General features: G+C 44.5%; 1 protein-coding gene and 1 long non-coding RNA gene across 2 annotated transcripts in view; both read right to left on the bottom strand.

Moving 5' to 3' along the window:
• AKR1D1 (aldo-keto reductase family 1 member D1) overlaps window positions 1-19,679 on the bottom strand; it is a 35,678-nt gene extending 15,999 nt beyond the window's left edge. The window contains exons 1-2 of the mRNA XM_061444943.1: window positions 19,389-19,679; window positions 2,876-3,043 (exon numbers count right to left, since the gene is read on the bottom strand). Of these exons, the coding sequence (XP_061300927.1) occupies window positions 2,876-3,043; window positions 19,389-19,481 (261 nt within the window). The 5' untranslated portion in view covers window positions 19,482-19,679. The remainder of the gene's footprint in view (window positions 1-2,875; window positions 3,044-19,388) is intronic.
• LOC133264874 (uncharacterized) lies at window positions 18,367-19,359 on the bottom strand. The gene is made up of 2 exons (XR_009741791.1): window positions 19,174-19,359; window positions 18,367-18,939 (listed from the first exon to the last, which is right to left on the bottom strand). It is a non-coding gene; the product is annotated as an uncharacterized LOC133264874 (long non-coding RNA).
• Window positions 19,680-20,031: the final 352 nt, after the last annotated feature.

Here is a 20,031-nt window from a genome sequence, read left to right on the forward strand (position 1 = left end):
GATGTTTATTTTGTTTCATTACTGTGTTTTGGAAATTTAGTAACCTGAAGTATGTTGATAGTTGAGAAGCAGTTTTTCCTAGCTCCCTTTCTACCGCAGTCTTATTGAGCTTAGTCCTTTCCAGTGAATATACTTCTTTTGAACAAACAGCAAAAGTTCTAAAGAAACAGCCTTTAGAAATAGCAAACATTTGTACTATGTTAATAACATAGATGCCATGGAAACTTAAGAGTTTCATAACTGTTTTCATGATTTTTACAAGTTATTGTGTTATCTACCTAAGTAGAACCCATGTAGATGTTTGAGCAGTCAAAGCTGCCAGCTGGCTTTGGCATTTCAGGACACCATGTTTCCTGGAAATGTTACTTCTAGTTTAATGAAAGAAATATCTTGGGATGAAAGAGGAGACGCAAAAGGTCTTGCAATATAAGCCAAGTGAGATGTTGGCAGTTGATATAAAACCTCTAAAATTTCTGGATGCTGAGCTGCTCTGCCTGATCAGCCAGCCAGCAGCAAGAGCCAAGTGCAAGTGCTGATGATTTCAACTGGCAGATGCAGCGTGAATGCACCAAGTCACTATTCCAGTAACACTGCCACTCGGTAGGGCTGTTCTTGTTAGTTCCTGCTGATAAACCAGCTTCCAGTTGAAGCCAAAACATCATCTCTGCTTAAGAAGTTATCTGCATGAGGGGCTTAAATCTGAAAGGTTTTGGGAATTTCCAGCGCTTTTGGGGTCAGCAAGGCTGAAAAGAAAACTAACTTCTGATGTGCAAACAGCTTCTGAGAGTGGTCTACTGTAACTACCATGTTTCCTAGAAGATGCAACAGTTTGTATCGGTCAGTTACCAACCTGTGGCTGAGGTACCTACCAGTGGCTTGGTACTTGTTTGTAACTCTCAAGTTTGTGAGGTACATAAGGCTAAAGATACAAAAGCTCATTAGGCAAGGGATATCCAGTCCCATTCCTCCTGGGAAGTTCAGAGCTGCTGTGAAAATGTTCACTGAAACCTGTGAAAATTCTGGATTGCGATGGATTGAATTGGTTGCAAAATATTTTCTACTTCTTCCTTTGAAGTCTTTACAGATATGCTCTAATGAGCACCCTGAGCACCTGAAGTTTTGGCAAGCACAAGTAGGACACAACAGAAAGATAAATCCACATGTCCCATCTCAGAGTCACAAGGCAGGCTGCAACCACAAGTGCTGACTTTTGTGATACTGCATGTTGCAGCCCTGTGGCTTGCAGGATCTGCAGTTTAGGGGAAAACTGAACTTACAATCAACAAATTGAATGCAGTTTTATAGGTGGCTCAATGTTTAAGTGGTGATTATCAACTAGGAAAATACTCCAGTGATTAGATCAGACAACTGAACATAGAAAGATGTAATAAAATAAGTTTGGAAACTTTACAAAGAGATGTGCTTTCACAGAACCTAGAGGCTTATGTGGGAAAATAAACTGCAGGGGAAGCAGTTGGGAAAGTTAAAAGGTTCAAAATTGTTAGGACATCTGGTTCTAACCTTTTGGCACAACTCTGTGTTTTTGATTTGGAATATTGCTGGTAATTTGCAGTAATGAAACTATAAAACAGTTGAAACAAAGTATTTCAACTGATTCAAATCAACATATCTGGCATATGAGAGACTGGGAGACTACCCTGATAAAGGTGGAAAATGTGAGAACACCAAGTTTTTCTTAGGATGGCAAGGTTCTTACTACTAGACCCAAGCAGGGAACTTGGAAAAGAGTTGCATACTTTACAGATTGGAAATTGCTGTACTTGGAAATTGGTCTACAGCTGCTGAAAATCCACTTGGTCTGTAAGCTACCCCATCTGAAGCTTAGTTTCCCAGATCATAGAGCTTAACTAAATTGCTCACAGTAAAATGGGCCTTTTATCCCATGGTATCTTTCACCCTAGGAGCCATGGTATTTATTTCCAAGGTTGTTGAATAACTTTTGTGGATTATGTCTTATTTGGGAAAGGAAAAGGAAAATATTATGTTGATAAGTTCAAAGAAGCACTGCAGGAAGGGGGACTTGAAGCCATAGACTTCACTAAAACCTGGACAAAATTTTCTGGGGCCATCTGACCTTTATTATGCAATGTACAATGAACTTTATTGCTTATACCTGGGATAGTCATTGTAATTGTAGTATCCCTTGTCTGATGGAAGTGTCTGACAAAAGCTCTCATTCTTCTAAGAGAGAATCAACTCTTAGAGCCAAGGCTTTAAAGTACTAACTAGCTCACGCATTACTTTAGCCATGTTGCTCTAGAGCAGAAGTGTGATGACATCTTCTCTCCAAGTAAGTTGATTCATCATCCTAGAACTTTTTAATGACAGGTGATACAGTAACTAAGGGTGTAGCTTGATGAGTAGTTTTCTGGCAATAGTACCAATGTACTTGCTGTTTTCCTGGTACACAGATGGTTGCTCCCACCCCTTTCATTGTGCAGTATCGCAGCAAACCTGTATGGGGAATTACTCTAACAGAAAATAACTCATTTGCCAGATCATTATCCACATCAGGCTCAGTATGTGACTATATAAATGTGCATGCCAGCAAAATACATGGGACAGTAACAGATTAGGAAGCACCGCTGAATGTAACAATTGTCTAAACTTGCAGGTACCTATACTACTAAGCAGAATGCTAACAGGGCTTTAAACTGAAAACAACAGTGATTCCTGTGCTTAACGGCAAATCCAGTTCTTGTAAAGCTCTGCAGCATTATGGTAATGCTAGGAAAGAAAAATAAAGGATGTTGGATCTGGAAGTATGCCAGATGTTGACCACTGGCATTCTTAAGAAAGCACATTCACAAGAAATTATGGACTTAGTGTAAATAATCCAAATATAGCTTCTCACCTTGCCGCAGTAAAAAATGTCTTCCCGCTTGATTCTTCCTTCAGCAATCTTCTCCCGGATGGCTTGTCCCACTTCATGCTCATTGTAGTAGACAAAGGCACCATCAATATGGCGGTAACCAGTATCAATGGCAATCTTCACTGACTCCAAGCAGGTACCTTTAGGAGTCTAATGGGAGAAGAAAAAGAACAAACGGTTTTGGCCTCCTGCCTGCCTCTCCTTTAATGCTATAGAGTCCCTGAGATATGAATGAGGTTCGTGCTGGAGTTTGTCCAGTCTCCATCACCTCCATCCATTTGTCCCTCCATCACCTTCCCAGACACGTGTGTTTCAACTTGTGAATAAAAATGGGCTGTGCGTTTTAAGTGACTGGGAAAAGCAGCAAGCAAATATTTCTGTGTGTCTGGGAAAGAGAGAGTACTGGAGTCCTCAGAAAGTAGAATTGAATGTATTTGATATGAAAATTATTTCAGAATTTTGTATCTAGAGAGCAAGGGCTTTCCTACATCAACAGTTTGATAAAATCCCTTACTCAAGTGGAAGAGAGCTTTTTGCTTGAGCGCACACCTGGTCAACTACCTGCCTGATCAGAGGCACAGTAGAGCTTTCATCAGAGCAGGAATGTGGATTTGTTCTCTTTCTCCTTAAATCAACTTACCATTGGTGGTATCACAATCTGAAGGTTTATGGCTCAGGACTGTCTACTGCTGCTCCCAGTTCTGGACAGTTGCTTTACTGTGTGGCTAAGCACCAGTAAATGCTTTAGTGTAATGTTACTGCTTCAGTGTAAGATGAGCCCAAGAAATCTCTTAATAAGTCCAAGTGGCATTTTTGTACTGTGTGCTGCACTTCAAATTCAGAGTGAGCCCGTTTTTTCAGAACAGTCATATTTTCCATTAGCCCATGTGGCAAGCAAAATGCACATGGGCCAAACCAAGCAAAGAAAGCATAAGTCTGGTAACTGAAATCTTTTGACTGATCACTGAAATTTTTGTACTGAAAACATCTTATTGCTCCCCCACTTTGCATAATGAGAGGGCAGCTCTAAGTGGTGGTGGTGAAGAGCTCTCAGAGACATGTTGCAATGCTGTACTCCCACACTTTTCATAGGCATTGCTCTGCTGAGATGAGGACATCTGATTCACTTTAAAAGTGGAATAGGGTGAGTCAACCTACTCTGCTGTGCTGCTGTCAGCAGCAAATACCAAGAGGTGGATTTTGCTACCTCCAGTTGAAGGGCCAAGACTGTTCTGCTTCTCCTACTAAAAAAAAAACCAACCAGGTGCCAGAGGCATGTGAAGAGGCAGGATATGAAGAGAGCATGTCAAATTTGTTGGTTTTGCTGATGCCTAGGAAAGACAAGAATCAGGACTGCTGTGGGGAGGATCACTTTTCACCACAGCAGTCAGAGTCCCTCCTCTCCCTCCAAGCTTCACTTTTATGGCAGCCACTGGCTTAGATATCCGGAAGTTTGCCATAAAATAAGAGCAAAATAAGAGATGGTGGAAGAGCAGCTGCTCTTCCACCACCTGCTGAACTAGAAGGTATGAAAGCCGTAGCCACCGCAGGATGCTGCAGCAACTAAAAAACATTGGTCTGCCCTTCCATGCACATGGAAGAAAGATCTATGAAGAACTGCTGAAGACACGTGGGGGTCAATCTCTCTGTCTTTCAGTCCCAGAGCTGAATCCCTGAGCTATGCACAGGGTTCATGCTGGAGTTCACCTAGTCTAACTGTCCCTTACCTCCCCAGATATGTGTTTCAACTTTTGGTTAAAAATATGTAGAATCTGGTGGCAGATAATTCTGGGGCATTAGGACTATATCCCAGCCTGCTTGCTCTGCTCTTCAGTGTCTTATCTGGGCTGGCTGCTATCAGGCATGACTGGACCAACTTCTATTTGGGCTCAGGGGAGACTTTTCTGCTCCAGCATACAATGCCTAGAGGTTACTTAAAATGCAAAGCTGCTCACACTTGCCCTGATTTATTACAGCTGTGGGTGAGAGCTGAGAGGCAAACCGGCACAATTTGGCATACTAAAGTATTTACAGCAGTGACAATGTAATATTGTCTGCTTAATTGAGAGAGACAGCGAGACACTTGTTTGAATGCTTTGCTCCTTTCATTGTGGGAGCCTCCTAAAGGCATGCCTAGCCCCTGCCAGGGCCCTTTCCTAGTTGTTAGTAGGATGTAATGAAGACTATGGCAGCTGAAAGCCTTTGAGGTGCAGTCAATGGCTAGTTTTCACTTGGGGCATGTTGGGCAGCTTTACAGAAGTGCAAGGCATGGAGCAGTGACAACCTCCACTCACTGCTTTGTCCTTGCCTGAACCCGCAGGCAAGGAATTGAGGAAGACAGCAGGCAAAAAGCTCTGACAGGAGTTCTACAAGCCTGCCTACTACTGATGACAACAACATCAAACCTCTGCCTCAGCAGTGAGCTGCATGAGTTTGCAAAGCTCAAGCTGACTAGTGCAGAGCAACAGGGCTCAGCTTAAAGGTCCTGTGAGCTCAAGTCTAAGTGATGACTAGTTATCCAAATGGGAAGTATATTTTTGAAACATGAAAAGAAGTGTTTTCTCCTGATGAAACCTGATTTTTCAAGTAGTGTGACTAGATAGCTTCAGCCTGTCTGGCTTCCACCAGTCAAGTGTATGAAAGCAGAACATTCAGAGTACAGTGACACATTATCTTAATACAGATTGAAAAAGAAAAAAGTTGTGGGGTTGTTTTGTTTTGTTTTCCTACTTTTTCCCTTTTGTTGAAGAGCCTGAAAATGGGGTGTGGACCTGATCCTAGAATTTCCTCTCTCTTCTCTTTGCACTCCTGGGAGATTGCATGAACATGACCCCCAGTTGTTTCCTGAAGCTGTAAACTAAACTCCACCAAGCAAGGAAAGGCTGATAACTGAGTTGCATCTTTTCTCAAACACCAGGGCCAAACTGGTCAGTAACAAAAGCAGAAGGAATAGGTGAAGAAAGGTGGAATCTCACATACAGGGAAACAGCATAGTTGCTGACTTAGAAGGAGAGTGGAATAGAGGAAAATGAGAAAGTTTGCAGTTACTGCAATTGCCTTTGACTGAATCAGTTAATTTATGTTAGAGCTGAACTTATTTCTTAATCTTTTGCATGGGACTAACACACATTTGTTCAAATAATCTTGTGAAAGACTCCTCCATCTCAAGGAATAATCTTATTCTTTAGGGGCTTGAGAAGACTTTTTTTTTTTTTTTTTTTTGACCAGGCCTTAATTACCAATGGACAGAGATGGGTTTATATTAAATATATACATTTTCATTGCGCTAGTTCATTTCATCTGGTGTGGTATATTAGTTCTGACAGATTCTGGTCTAAGGTGCTTCATATAAAAATGCAAGGCAACCTAGGGAACAGTTTTTTGAAAATCCTGCCTCTATTGAACCATCCCAGATGAAGGACTGGGACATCTGCAAGTCTGGAAACTTTGTACCATATGTTTATTTTCATTCTGATGGAGAAACTATCATTTCTAGCATTTCACATATCTAATTCTTCCAAATCCTGCAGGAATGGGCTGTGGTAAACTGTGCTGATGAGTTGCACAGGCTAGTCATGTTGTGGTTCTGCCACTTTTTAGAAGTGTTGCCTTAAATGTCGTATCTTATTCCATTGTTTCCTGACAGACCATATTAAAGCTGGCTGACTCAGATCACCACTGCTCATCTATCTTTCCATCGGGGAAGGTAAAAATATGCATCTCCCCTCAACCGCACTGCTTAGCCTGAGAAGTTTTAATCTCTTCTGTCTTTTGTGGAAATAAAAGTCTATAGTAGTGATCAGATCAGAGACTACCAACTGAAAAACAACTTTTACTTAAGTGTAGGCATAATTCTGTGGTATGACAACTCTTACTTCTCATAGTGTTGTATAAGGGTTGATACTTCAGTCACAGCAGCTGATGGAGCAATGCCTCCCAAGCTGCCTGGCCATGGGACAGCCACTTTTACTCTATCAGGAAAGCCAGACCTCCTCCTTTTCCTTATTGTGGGTTATATTCACAGGTGTATGTTATCTAAAGTATGGATGCTTATGCTTTCTGCTCCTTTTGGGTAAGCCTTTATTTTTGTACCGTTCCCAAATAAGCAGGGCTCATTTTTAAAGCAGCACTAATGCCAAATGAGGTAATGAAATATCTCTGTGCTATAAACCTTTCTGCTTTGTCAGTAGTAATTCTGGACTCTTTGGCCTGAAGACAAATTTTTGCTTCTTTAATACTTCTTATTTAAGTGTAGGTAAGAGGCATGTTTGATCATTAGCTGTAATTAGTGTTTCAGTTTCTAATCAGTGCGCCCTGCAACTATGCTACTTTGGTCAAGGACGGTTGTTTCAGAACTGTAATTTTATAACCACTTGAACACTCTAAGTCAGATTTTTATCTTCAGTGCTCTTACAGTCAATCAGAAAAGATATTAAACTTATTACATGATTTATGATAAAAGAAAACCCTCTTAATCACTAGTAATTCCTTCAATGCCATCTAGGTTATTTTTAAGATCATGGAGTTTAAGGAAGCAATACATGAAATTATTCCCCCAATCAATAGGTTGTAAACCTGCTGATTTACCACCACACATGACTTATTAAACCAGTATTTGTTTCCTTCAGGCTCCATTGTAAATAAATCTGGAAGAAAGACAGGGGGGGAAGACTCAGATTTGCACCTTCACTGGAAGAAAGGAAGCAGCAATTTGGCCCCTTCTTGGTAGATGAAGTAGCCAACTGGCCAGTTCCTGCATTTTATGAGTCTGAAAAAGCAATGTTCTTCATCAGTTCTGCCTGTCTGAATGGATCTGCTCTCTTTTTACTCTGAGACAACGAACTTTTTATTTTTCAATGTTTATTCCAGACACCTTCCACCACATCCCATCTTGTTAAAAACTTTTCTCCCTAACATAGAAAATGTACAGCTTCAGTTTTGCTCATGGTTTCATGTGACCAAGCACAGGAGAATATTTTTTGTGCAGGCATGCCTGTGAATTTTACTGTTCTGTCTTAAGTAGAACGTTATTTGCTTAACACTTAGTTGATGTTCTACTCATTATTGTTATTTAGTGTCACGTATCAGCTGCCCTCCAAATCTTTTGCTTTTTCTATAGCATCCTTTTCTGGTTAGCAATTTCCATCAGCTTTCCAGCTGATAAAGGGGGATTCTGGTTGTCTCCACGGGCAAAGCTAACAGGACACCCTACTAGTAGACTGCAGTCTTGCAAAACCACATGAGCAGCTACCACAGGCACTGCTTTTATAAATGTCTTAACATCACTACTGTCATTTACTCTTTATTATTTCATACAGTAAAGGAAAACAGTCTGACTTGGGCTTCCAGATTCTGCTCTGCCTCATTTCACATATATATTCAGCTTTACAGGGTTGCACCAGTCTCAGCAGCATGTGAGAACCGAGGAAACAGCATTGCACTAGTTAGTGCAATGGTAGCCAGTCCCTCATCTGGGGATAATGATCCTGGAAGGAAGAGTTTCTTGTGTTGGGAGAGACAAGGCCATCTCCTGGAAAAAATCTGACTTTAGCTGCAGCTGAATTACACAAGAGATCCAAACTGTGGGCTAAGCACTCCAGTCCTAACCTATAATTTAAGATGTGGAGCTGTTGTTTAGGAATCTTAGTCAGCTAAACACAGGAAGGAGAAAGTAGGTACATTCATGGACTCAGAGCCTCCTTTGCCAGAGCTCGGCTCTCACACACAGATTCTTATGCAAGTTTCTAGAAGCCCAGATGCTTATTTCCATTTGCCTGTTTTCCGGACAAACTGGCAAAGAGGACTGGCTTAAGATGTTAGGAACAGAGCATAGAAAACATGTGTACTGAAGGCACTACAGGAAAGCACAGGTTGAGTTTACAAAGCCAGAGGATATGAGCCACACAAGGGTACATTCTTAGAATTGTTTAATCTTGTAAAGGAGAAGCTGTACTGTACACCTCTTTCTTGGAAAATGTAACTGCCAGCACACCCCCTTCTCTCATACACCGGAAAATCTGGCTTTCGTCCTCCGGAAGCATCGACAGCCACCATCCAGGAAGCAAAACCCAGCAAAGGGATCTCTGCAAAAGCAGGTAGAGCTGAGAACAGAGGCAGAGAGCACAGCTCAGAGCCATGAGCTGGATGCCAGCCCAGAGCTTTGCTTTATGTCATGCAGTGAATTGCCTTAGAAAGTGGATGGTAGCAAATGCACTCAGAGAAGTCGGAGGGAATGGTGATGCTTGCTGCCTTGTGTCACACTGTGAACAAGCATGGTGTCTTTCTCCTCTAGGCTGATATCCTGTCAGTGGCCTGACACATGAGGTTTGATTGGCCATAAATCAGAAATTAGATTGCATAACTTCAGATTTGGCATTTCTAGAATTCCTGTGACATTATTATTCTAGGATTTAGCCAAAGCTGTCTTCAGGAAAGCCTTATTATTGTAGCTGGCAGAGGCTGCCGGTGTTATTTTTACCACTTAATTGCAGAATCCTCCGGTTTAGGATGGCCACTTTTCACTTGATGCAAATTCACTTAACGCAAGCCTAAACTGAAGGGCTGCCATGCCTCTCTGTCAGCAGCTGAAGGATTAAAGCAAACCAAGCACACCCAGGTCCTATGCTTGCAGTGCCAGCATGGTGGACTGGGGCAGTTTCCTGAAGAGCTGGAGGACACAATAGCCATCTGGCCAGCCTTGGAAAGCACGGCTCTAACTGGAAGGGTGAATGCTATTGAAATACCATTCAGACAAGAAATGTAGTCCCAGGGATGCGTGTGGTACAAGGGGAAGACAAAGCACCATCTTATGAGATAACAAGAGAAATAAAAGATTGCCAACAGTCCTTCTACTTTGTTCCCTAGAGTTAAAGGGGAGAGGTTTCTGGCGCCAGTTCGAAGAAGCGTTTGCAAAGGCAGATGTAAAACCTGGGGAATTCCACCACCTAGTTAGCTGAACCAACAAAAGTTGCCTTTAATGAAGCCTAGAGAGGAATTTTCTGCACAGCATTTTCAAGTTTTGACAAATGTGGCCTCCTAGGTCAACCAGAGACACAACACAGATGTTAGCTTCCCACACGAGCTGCAAGAACATGCTTACGCTGTTCTTTGGAGAACTGCAGGGAATCAGGGACACATGGGAGTGCACAGCCATATTTAATGTACGGACTCAGTCAAGGGCTTTCTAGAAAATGGAGGTTTGTCTGCAATATTGGACTCTAAATATTCTTGCCAAAAAGTGTATCTCTCAGTTGTGTTAATTTATATTCCTCACTCATATGGGTTCCTTTTTTCCACTTTTCAACAATGCCAGTGATTCCCTGTCTCATCTTCTATAAAACATTTTCACAACTTTTATTTACATAGGAGGGCTTTCTCTGTGGCTTTTGAGCAGGGTTAAAAATTCATTATGTTTAGAAAGCCGGAGGAAAAGAGAAATTCCTTTTTTTTGTCAATATTTGGCCTTGATATTATTGCATTGGTACAGCTAGCTTTATAGTTTTTGGAAGAGGGATATATTGAAACAGCTAGTGCTTGTCACTGCACTACGCAGCTGTGGAATGGAAAAGGTCTGCTTTCTGTTTGGTTACTTTTCAGACAAGAATCCCTACAACTAATTTTTGGGTAGTTCTACTGTGCTAAAAGAGTACCTGGATTAACTTTCTATTATTTTTGGATTGGTGTTGATTAAACACAATTCTACCCTATGCCATAGCCAGACATATATCCTGGTGGGTGATGTTAGCATCTGATATCCACCACCCAAAAGACATACTGACTCCTAGGCAAAGCTGTCTCTTAAACGTCACTTGCTCTGGGAACGTTTTCTTCTGGAGTGCTCTTGTGGTGTCCAAATCTGTGTGTGTCGGTGCCACATTCAGGAGCCAAGTGATGTGGTGCCAGGTTGGCTTTAAGAGCCAGCCCCTCTGCTTGGATTAGGCAGGCATCCTTGCACCGGGCCAGGCAGTTAATCTGGCTGTCAATGTTTACATTAGTAGAAGTTGTCCAGTCCAGGGAGGGGAAAGATACATCTCTTGGTTCTGGAGCAGTCTGAAAGAGTTTCAGGTAGCAGCTGAAACGTCAGCATAGGTTGGAGGTACTACATTTTTTTAAAGAGTTTATTTGAAGGAGTAAAGAGTCTTTCTGAGTACAATCTACTCAGCAGACTAAAAAATCCCCCATTTTCTAAAACTAGCCATTTTGTGGCCATTTTGCTTAGAAATCCTCCTTAGGTTAATGAATTCTATAGCCAGAGAGTTAGCGTTTCATTCACCCTCATCTACAAGGCTGGATGAAGCCTCATCAGGAATTTTACATGTTGGCCATTTCAGCAAATACAGCTTTTAATCTGCTGCACATGATTAGACACTAATTGTATTTGCAGCTGGAAACACCACAGAAGCCATTGGCACGAAGTGCAGATTAGTCATACTATCAATTTGTTTTCTATTAAGCTTCAGGATTCATAGAAATGAAGAACCACAGAGATTTCAGCAGAGAAGATACACAGAGGTAAAAGAGCATTTCTGCAAATTCAACAATGTCTTAGAGTCATGTGTTTTGTGCAAATCAAAGTCATGAGAACAAAGCTTGTGTCCTCAAAAAGGTTAAATGTAAGAATCTTTTCTGCAGCTTGACAGAGTGATAAGTCATTTTGTCAAATCCAACTTTAAAAAATTATATTAATGGTTAAAAGGTTAAAATACAGTTCTTACATAAAAGCTAGCATTTGAACATGCCACATTTCAGAAAAAAAAAAAGGCAGCTACCTTTTCTGATGATATTGTTTTTTTTTTCCTAATTAGACTTAGTTTTTTCTTTCTTAATGAGATAAAGATGCAATCTTCCATTTATGCAAACCAAAAATCTTCCATTGTATAACATGAAATTACAGGGAGTTAGAAGGAATTAAGGCATCGAGAGGTGATTGCAGGTAAGGGAGGAGAGGTCAGGGCTGAACCACCAGGAAGGCGGTGTTGAAAGCACACAAATGTAGAAAGACTTTTCCAGCAGCAGAAATGTTGTATGGCAGAAAAGAGAAGGTGAATGTAAGATAAACAAACTCGACTTTTCAAAGGTGATAAATATGCCATTAAAACGTATATGAGAGAACTTTAAAATACATCATACAATGTTGAGGTTTTGGCAAAAGTTATTGATGAAAGCAGAATTTGTCCAAAAGCCTTTTGATTTAGTGCATTCCTCTACTCTCTAACCTATTTTCTATAAGAAGTCTGACCTGTGAAAGCAGTATCTGAGATGTTCACCTGTTCATCCCTCATCCTCTGGCATATTTGCCATCGCTGTAGCAAACAGCAGGGATGGATTAAGAAAATAAAACAGCCCAGAGTTGCTGCAGTTTCTTTCACACATACTCCTTCTCTTGTATGTATTTATGTGGTTTTGATCATGTTTCCAATAAGCAGATATGCTCTTGCCTAAGAGCCATATTGTTCTCCCGCTGCTAAAACCTGGTGCCTGCTACTGCACCTCCTCAAGGCATCTGGGAACCAGATACCAAGACATCCTGCCTTTATCTGCTCTTGGCAACTGGGTCTTGCCAGTATCTGTGACTTAGTCAAGGAATAAGGAGTAAAATCTGAGGGATTAAGCAACAAGGGCATCATTCAATACCAGGATACTGGCCGCTGAAAGAGAAGTACGCCATCTGCAATCTCTTCAAGCAGAATGGTCTGAGTATGGTTTAGTCCTCCAAGCATGAAACTAACCGAATCATGACTTTGTCAGGGGGTGATCTGGCTACAGATATATAGTTTCAGGATAAACAGTGTTCAGCCTGAAGGCTAGGCTAAGAGTTTACTGACAGGCAGGCAAGGAGCCCTCCATGGCATGTGCAAGATCAGGCACGGTTCTTTTCACGGGCTGCACTAATCTCCTTCCCTCCTGCCCTTGCCTCAAGTGTACAGGTCTCTGTTTGGGAGTGTGGCTTTAGGATATCCTCAGAGACCAAGGGAATATAAGGCCACCCTCTGAAACCTCTCAGAAATAGCAGCCCTGGAAGACCGCGTTGGCCTGCCGTGGCTCTGCTGCTCCAAAGCGCTCCCTGAAGACAAGAATTAGTACCGCATGAGGTAATACTGCTGCTTAAAAAGCAGATGGCTTGAGAGAGCTGGTGGTGATTACTGAAAGGGGCTGTAAAGAGGCTAACAACGTCCTTTGGAAATGCTGGTCAGGGGATAAAGCCCAACAACTTTAAAAACACAATTTCTGTTTGGGAACATTCTTCACTGCTTAAATTCAGGGCACACATATGAGGCTCCATAGCCAAATATCCCAGATGACTCTTCCAGCTTTGTTCAAATCAGGTTCCCAATAGCCTTTTTAGAGGAGAAAAAGGCAAAACATCTCCCTGGACTACACCCGTGGTGACTTCATGTGGGTCCATAAAGATCACTTCATTAGAGAGCTAACTTCAGACTCAGTACTTGCTGATTTCAAAGACATATTCATGTAATCGTTCACATTAAAAGTACTGTGGTATTTATATATTTAATAGTGTGTTGTGGGAAGTAAGCTAAGGCTGCAAGGACAATTGCATGCTCCTGTTCTTGCCACTGCCTCTCTTATCTCATTCAAGAAAACAATCTAGGAGGCAAGTGGAGGGTTAGCTCAAGAGGAATACAGTTGTCTGAGTCAGAGAAAGAGAAATTTGTAGGAAAGAGGTTAAAAAGTGGAAGCCTAAGCTTCAACCCTGTCTCCAGTGATCTCAGGAGTCACTCCTTCCTGGGGCTTTCAATACACCATCTATTTTGTAGCTTTGTGTGAGGCAGAGAGGGGGACTGAAATCATCACTGAGTCCACCCGGTCATGTTTCAGAAGCTGGTGATGGACAGGAGAGGAAGAGGGAATTAAACTGGGTGCAATCCCCCCTTTACTGCAGCTCAGAAATCCAGATGATATTATGGGGCAAGTTACCTCATTTGACTTAAAGTTAACCCATGGCAGCTCAAAAGACAGGCACCTTGCAACAGAGATGCAGCCTGCACAGTTAGGAACAATTGAAATAGTCTGTGTGCTCACATTCTTGTGCGAGGAACTTTCTGGCATAAGAGGTCCTATGAGAGCACTAGGGGCTGTTAGGCCTGTACAATGAAAAGTTACTTTGTTCAGCTTCTAGCTTGGGTGTAAAAAGTAATTCAGGGTGCCAAAACAGTGTTTATACTTATCCAAAACAGATTTCTTTGTTTGTTGGTTGTTTTTTCTCTTCTTTAAACTTGGTCACTCAGATTGGATATGGAAGCCCTGGATGAACTTTTCCTCTCCCTGATTCAAACCAGCAGTTTCTTCTTAAACACAACCCAGACTTTCTGGGCGCTCACAAGGGTTACTTTGTGGTAATTAAGGATTTGGGGAAATGGGTCTCTCTCACGCTGGGCTGGCTGCCATACTGAGTTCTTCAGCATCCAAAGCTGTGGGGCTGGTGGGCAGCATGCTTTCCCATGGGGAAGGTGCTCCTTCTGCTCCAGCCTGCACATGTTTCTTGTCTGCCTCTAGCTATCGCATACCCCCATGATCGCATTATTTCCCTGGGCTTTGTGATACTCATTTAATCCCCAGAGGCAGGATTGAATCTGGTTTCCTATCGCCCATGTGGATTCCCTCATCAGTGGGCTATTGAGGGAAAGGCAACTGCTACCTCCAACTGCTTTAATAATCCTTTGATTCCTCAGCTTGTACTGCCAGTGCCCAAAATGAAATGCTTTGCCGTTTGTTTTGCCTGAAACTATTCCACAAAACTGCTTCCAATTTATGGATGGATTTGGCTACCTCAGAACCTCATTTTTAGCAAAGACACAACTTGCCAAAAACCCTCACCCAGTGCTATTCTTGAGCACTTTGCCCAATCCTATATTTCAGAAGCAGTGCCTGTGTACAGTGTGGTTGCTACAACCTTCCCTCCAAGACCTTTCCTCCCTCAGTCAAAACAGGAAGACAGGAGAGGAGTTGTGGCCAAGACCCCTTGACCTTCCAGGGAGACAGCAAGTATTTATGTGGAGGTACTGGGCTGACGATCTTAGCTGTGTTGACAGGGATGAGTTATAAAGTGAAGCAGGCATAAGTGCTGTTTTAACAAGGCATAGGATTTCCAGGATTTAGGAGTGTTCTTAGCACCTTTCCCCTCTAAGCCTTCTCATCCCAGCACCCCATCTGCTTCCAGATGGGTACCAGTACCACTTTCTGGGCTGTGCTGGGAGCTGAACATCAATGCTGGGAGATGATGATCTGGCACTGCTATGGCACAGGGTGATGCCACAGACTCATCAAAGGGACTGTCGTCCTCCACCCTTCCCTGTGGGGCTGCCCTCTCCCTCCCCCCCATCTATTTAATATCCTGAAGAATTGGGTCAACAGCTCAGGGGCCCTCAGTCAGCGAAGCTGGACATGGTGCATCTGCTGGAGCCTTGGCAGAGCCACCCCTGCACACACAGGGCTTTGCCGGCAGGATCCCCAGAGCCAGATGGGCAGAATTGGCCTCAAATTTTGAAGCCATCCGGAGGACCTTGGTAGTCCACTGCTCCCACTGTGGTTCCCTCCAAGACACATGAGGAGAGTGGGAAGGAGTCAGTGACTGAGATTTTTGGTGTGTCACTGGAGTCCATTCCTGCTAGGATGAATAGCTTGATTTATGTAGGCAAGAATCTAATATGGCTTACACCTTTCTTTCCCTATGTGAAGTGGAACACAAAACTAACTTCAATGCACTGAAATCTGCACCAAAAAAAAAACAAACAAAACAACGAAAACCAGGCTAAGCTTTCTAGTTATACAATTATCTTTCCCCTAAAAAAAAAAACAACAAAACCTTCCATTAAAGCAGCAGAAAATATTTTTAAGTGCTTTTCTTCATAAAAAAACCTCTGATTTTGTCACTATTTCTATGGCCCAGTGAAGATTCCTGTGTTTCTGCTATGAGATGAATTGATAGCAAATGGTTTCATTGTGCTTTCTTACTGTGCTAAGAGAGTAAAGCAAAAAGAAACTCCCAGCATTGCACTACCGGTGTTTTCAGTCTCAAAGAATAAGCTGAATTCTTGTCATCCTGACCTATATCCAGTCAGGAGAAAAGCTCTCTTACATCTATGGGTAAAGAGTGTTCAATTAAAATTAATCTGATTATCAAACAGGCCTATTCTACAGTGGTCCAGCTCTGCTTCAGTTAAGTGATGTACTTTGTTGAGTCAGTTAACTTTTACGAGGGACCAGATTTCGATGAACTGATTTATTTTGTGTGTGGTGTTTCACAACTGGAGAAGTATGATTTATCTCCCGAAGTTGTCTTTGGGAGAACAATTCAATTATTTAATATGAGCAAGGCAGGCTGCTGACACATTTCAGTTCTGAAGGCACTGCTGTGCAGTTTATCCAGACAAAGCCCGAAACATGAATGCTGGCCTCCTGCCTCTGTTTTCATGTAACTGACTGTCGGAGAAGCAGATTTCCCTGCTCCATGGCTAACTAGATCTGCCTGGTTTGCTTAACCAGTGAGCACATTCCTGCACTTCAGGAAGAACACTCTGGGCTCATTTTGAGCTACTGGGCTATAGCACGAGATTGAGAAAACAGATTTGTTTTGGACAAGCTGCTCAAGGACATGGAGGTGCCAGGGTGAATAACCTTTGAGAGAAAGCAAAATGAATCTGCCTCCAAGAGCAAGATGAATAATCTGACAAACGAACGGCTCTGTGTTTTGTATCAAAGCACAAAATGACTAGAAGTCGCGGAGATCTGACTCATGAGCAGAAATAGCGTGCTGGGGACAGCTGGCACTGTTGCTACCACCAGCTGCCTGCCCCCACCACTGGAGAACGGGAGCCTCAGATGCTGCTTCTTAAGCAACTCAGCCTCAAAAAGCTACAGCTAAGCATTTTAAGGGAAACGTGTCAGTGCTAGTTTTTAGCCTCACTCATTAAGATAAAACTTGAAACAGTCCCGAGTTGCCATAAAGGCTTTCAGCTCACTAGGCAGGAGGAACAGGAGGGAAACCTTGCCAGGCATCCCACTGGAGGTTGCGCCAGGCACAAGTCAGCACTCGGCAGAGCAGCTTGTCCCAGCTAAGCTGCACTTCATTGCCACTGCAACAGGTTGACAGAAGACCCCTGTCCTTTTATCAGCAAAGCAGCCTTTTTGAGATGGGCAAATTTAAGTGGTGACCTACTTAGACATCCGGACCCATCAACGACCAGTAGCTGCAAACAATTCTGCAACATAATCCCATGGCACCCTGCTACTGCGTTTCCCCAGCTGCCCTCCCTGACTCAAATACACAATCCTAAATACTAGCGTAAAGCTTCATCCCAGCTCCTCCAGATAGACAGTGTTTCAGATGGTCTTCTGCAAAAAATTAGACTTTTGCAAGTGCCTTATCAGCGCTGCTTTCTCTACCTCTTCTCAGTTCCTCCTCCCACCCATAACTTTCAAACATGTTTATCATGTTGAAAAAGAAAGACAGCTCAGAAAATCAAACTCCTACAAACGTGGGGGGAGAATGGGTGGTTGGGCATGTGCACCCATTCCCACTGAGGGTGCAGTTACACAGTAGCTTCAATTGCTCTAAATTGGAGTTTCCATAGCAATGCCCTGTCTGCATCATCCTGTTGTCTTGTCCCCCTCTCCTGCCACCAGAAACAAGGAGGTACGTGCGAAAAGCGAAAAGCCACCACCGAGGCTGATTCTGCTGAAAACCAGTTCTCCCTAAAAATGATACATTTTGGCTAGTTGAGCAAGGCTCACCACCCCCTTGATCCACGGGAGGGCAAAGTGGGAAGCAGGATTTTGCAGGAGTGGGGAAGAAGGAACAGGTTGATTTTGAGACATTTTAATTCCGGCAGAACGAACTCTTAGCAGGGTTACAGCATTGAAGAAAAGCTGCCTGTGAAAGGGGAATCCCATCTGCCCCCTTTCTCAACTCCGGCAGATTACTTGCCACTCTGAGCTCCCTGACTGAACCTGGCTAATGCCACAGCATCAGTCCAAGGTGCATCTGGGCTGCAGGTGGGAAGGGCAGCGAGGCAGGAGCACCTCTTGCTGACAGCCTTATTTTAACTCAACTTTTAAACTAGTGTAAAACTGCAACTCAGGAGTTGGAGACGTGATATTCAAGTCTGGAAAGAGACACTTCAAGCTTGCTCAGAGTTATTTTGTCACTGAATTATGCAACGTTCTGCTTTGCTGGGTTAAAACTCCTGTTAGGGAGCTTCATTTTGTTTCACTAACTGTTACTCAAAGAACACACTAGCTGAAAATATCTCTGTAAACCCAAGTTATGTGGGGGACGGTGCCCAGCCTCTGAAGTTGCAGATTCCCACCCATTCTCCTCATGTAAACCGGCAGTGTTAATCAGGGAGATCTGCAGCCCTTTCTACATCGCTCATCAATCAACATTGCCCTACTTGCAGCAATGGTTATTGATTATCTTATTTGACACTGTTATTAATACACCGTAGTACAATTAGTGGGTGTTAAACGGCTTTAATCAAGAGTTTTCTTTAAAAAGGTATTTTAACGACCTCGTGGTGTGTGGAGTCACACACACAGTATTGCATCTCAACTCTGATACTATTACACAAGAAGGGTTCTAACCACGCTCTCTCTTTGTCCACTCTTCAAACAAACAAGAAAGAATTACTGAAAGAACAGGCGATTTAGGAGAGCAAAAGGCAGCAGCTAGTGAGTTGCCTTAGCGCTTCCAGGTGCGCAGAGGGAAGAAGCATCAGTCGTGCTTCCAGAGCCTCGGTGCAGCCGAATCAGCGATCCCAGTCAGATGGGATGGATGCCTGCCCGGGACACGCAACACCGAAGGATGTAGAATATTTGAGAGTGGTTTGGCCGCTGGCACGCAGCTATGGGAGCAGCAGGAATCAGGATGCAGGAATTTGGTCTTTGTTTCAGGAACATTCCTTGGAAAGTGTAGGGCCAACTGCAAGACCGTCCGAAACCCCTCATCTTATCAGCGCTCGGCCCAGGGAGGCAGTGGGACCGGTTTCCTCAGACACCGGGCTTCTCGGGACCGAGTGCTGTAAGCCTCCCTGCCAAGCAGCCGGCTTTCGCTGGGTACCCCATCCCTTCCCGGTGACTCCGGCGGCCCCGGGCTTGCACCGCCCCGACACCCAGCCCCCGGGGCCACGGCAGAGGGAATCCCGGACCCCCGCACCTCCTCCGCTGTGCTCACCGGCACGGAGCCGTGCGGCAGTGCGGGATGGTGAGCGCCACACCGCAACCTGGGCAGGAGTATTAGGGTTTTGGGTGTTTTTTCCCCCCACCTTTTCCTCCTCTGCGCGCCGCGCACCTCCCGTCCTGCTCACGGGAGCGCTCGGGCTCTAATTCTCCAAGCAGCAAAAGGAGAAATAGCCTGTCGGGGAGGAAAGCGAGGGTGGAACTGGCGGATAGCCCCCGTCTGGGGTCTGCAGCCAGGGCGACCGCCACCTGCCCCTGCCGGAGGAGCGGAGCGGGGGAGTCCCGGCGCCACCGGACTTACTTTCTGGGGGTCAGCATAGGTGCCCAGCCCCAACAGCGGGATGCTGTTCCCGTCGCTCAGGGGGACGCGGTGATTCTCGGCTGTAAGGTTCATGGTGCCGACAGGTAGGGCCGCCCCTAGCCCGCGGCTGCCTCCGCAGGGGAGGGAGCCAACCGCGGCCCCTGCGCACTGACACCCGCCGACCGGACCGACGGCGCCTCTGAAGGGGCTGAGATACGAACTGCCCGCTCCCTCCGGCGAGGAATGCCTTTTTGGGGGGCTGAGCCACGTGTGTCCGTGGCGGCCCTGCACCGCTCCCCGCCGCGCCCCGCCCCGCGCCCCGCCCCGCCGCGGCCACCGGTGGCCCCGCGCACCGCCCAGCGCACCGCCCCGGGGACCCCCGCTGCGACCCCCGCTGGGTTACCGCGGCCGAAGCGGGCCGATGGGCGTCCTGCGCTCCGAGGGCCCCAAGGGGTCTTGGCCGCTGCCGGGAGCCCTCTCGAGGCCTCCCTGCCCGGAGCTGCCCGTGGGGTGATGGCTGTGCCCTCCTCCCCTGGCTCCCGCAGCAGGGCACGGGCTTCCCAGGCTTTGGCTTCGCAGGTCTTGGAACTTTTCCCACGGAGGTGCAAACCCCTCTTTTAAATCCCCAGAGTCAGGGTTAGCA

This window comes from Pezoporus flaviventris, unplaced genomic scaffold (genome assembly GCF_033815535.1).
Source record: "Pezoporus flaviventris isolate CSIRO_AGI_PZ_B2104156 unplaced genomic scaffold, CSIRO_AGI_Pfla_v1 ptg000002l, whole genome shotgun sequence".
In the NCBI taxonomy this organism is placed as follows: domain Eukaryota; kingdom Metazoa; phylum Chordata; class Aves; order Psittaciformes; family Psittacidae; genus Pezoporus; species Pezoporus flaviventris.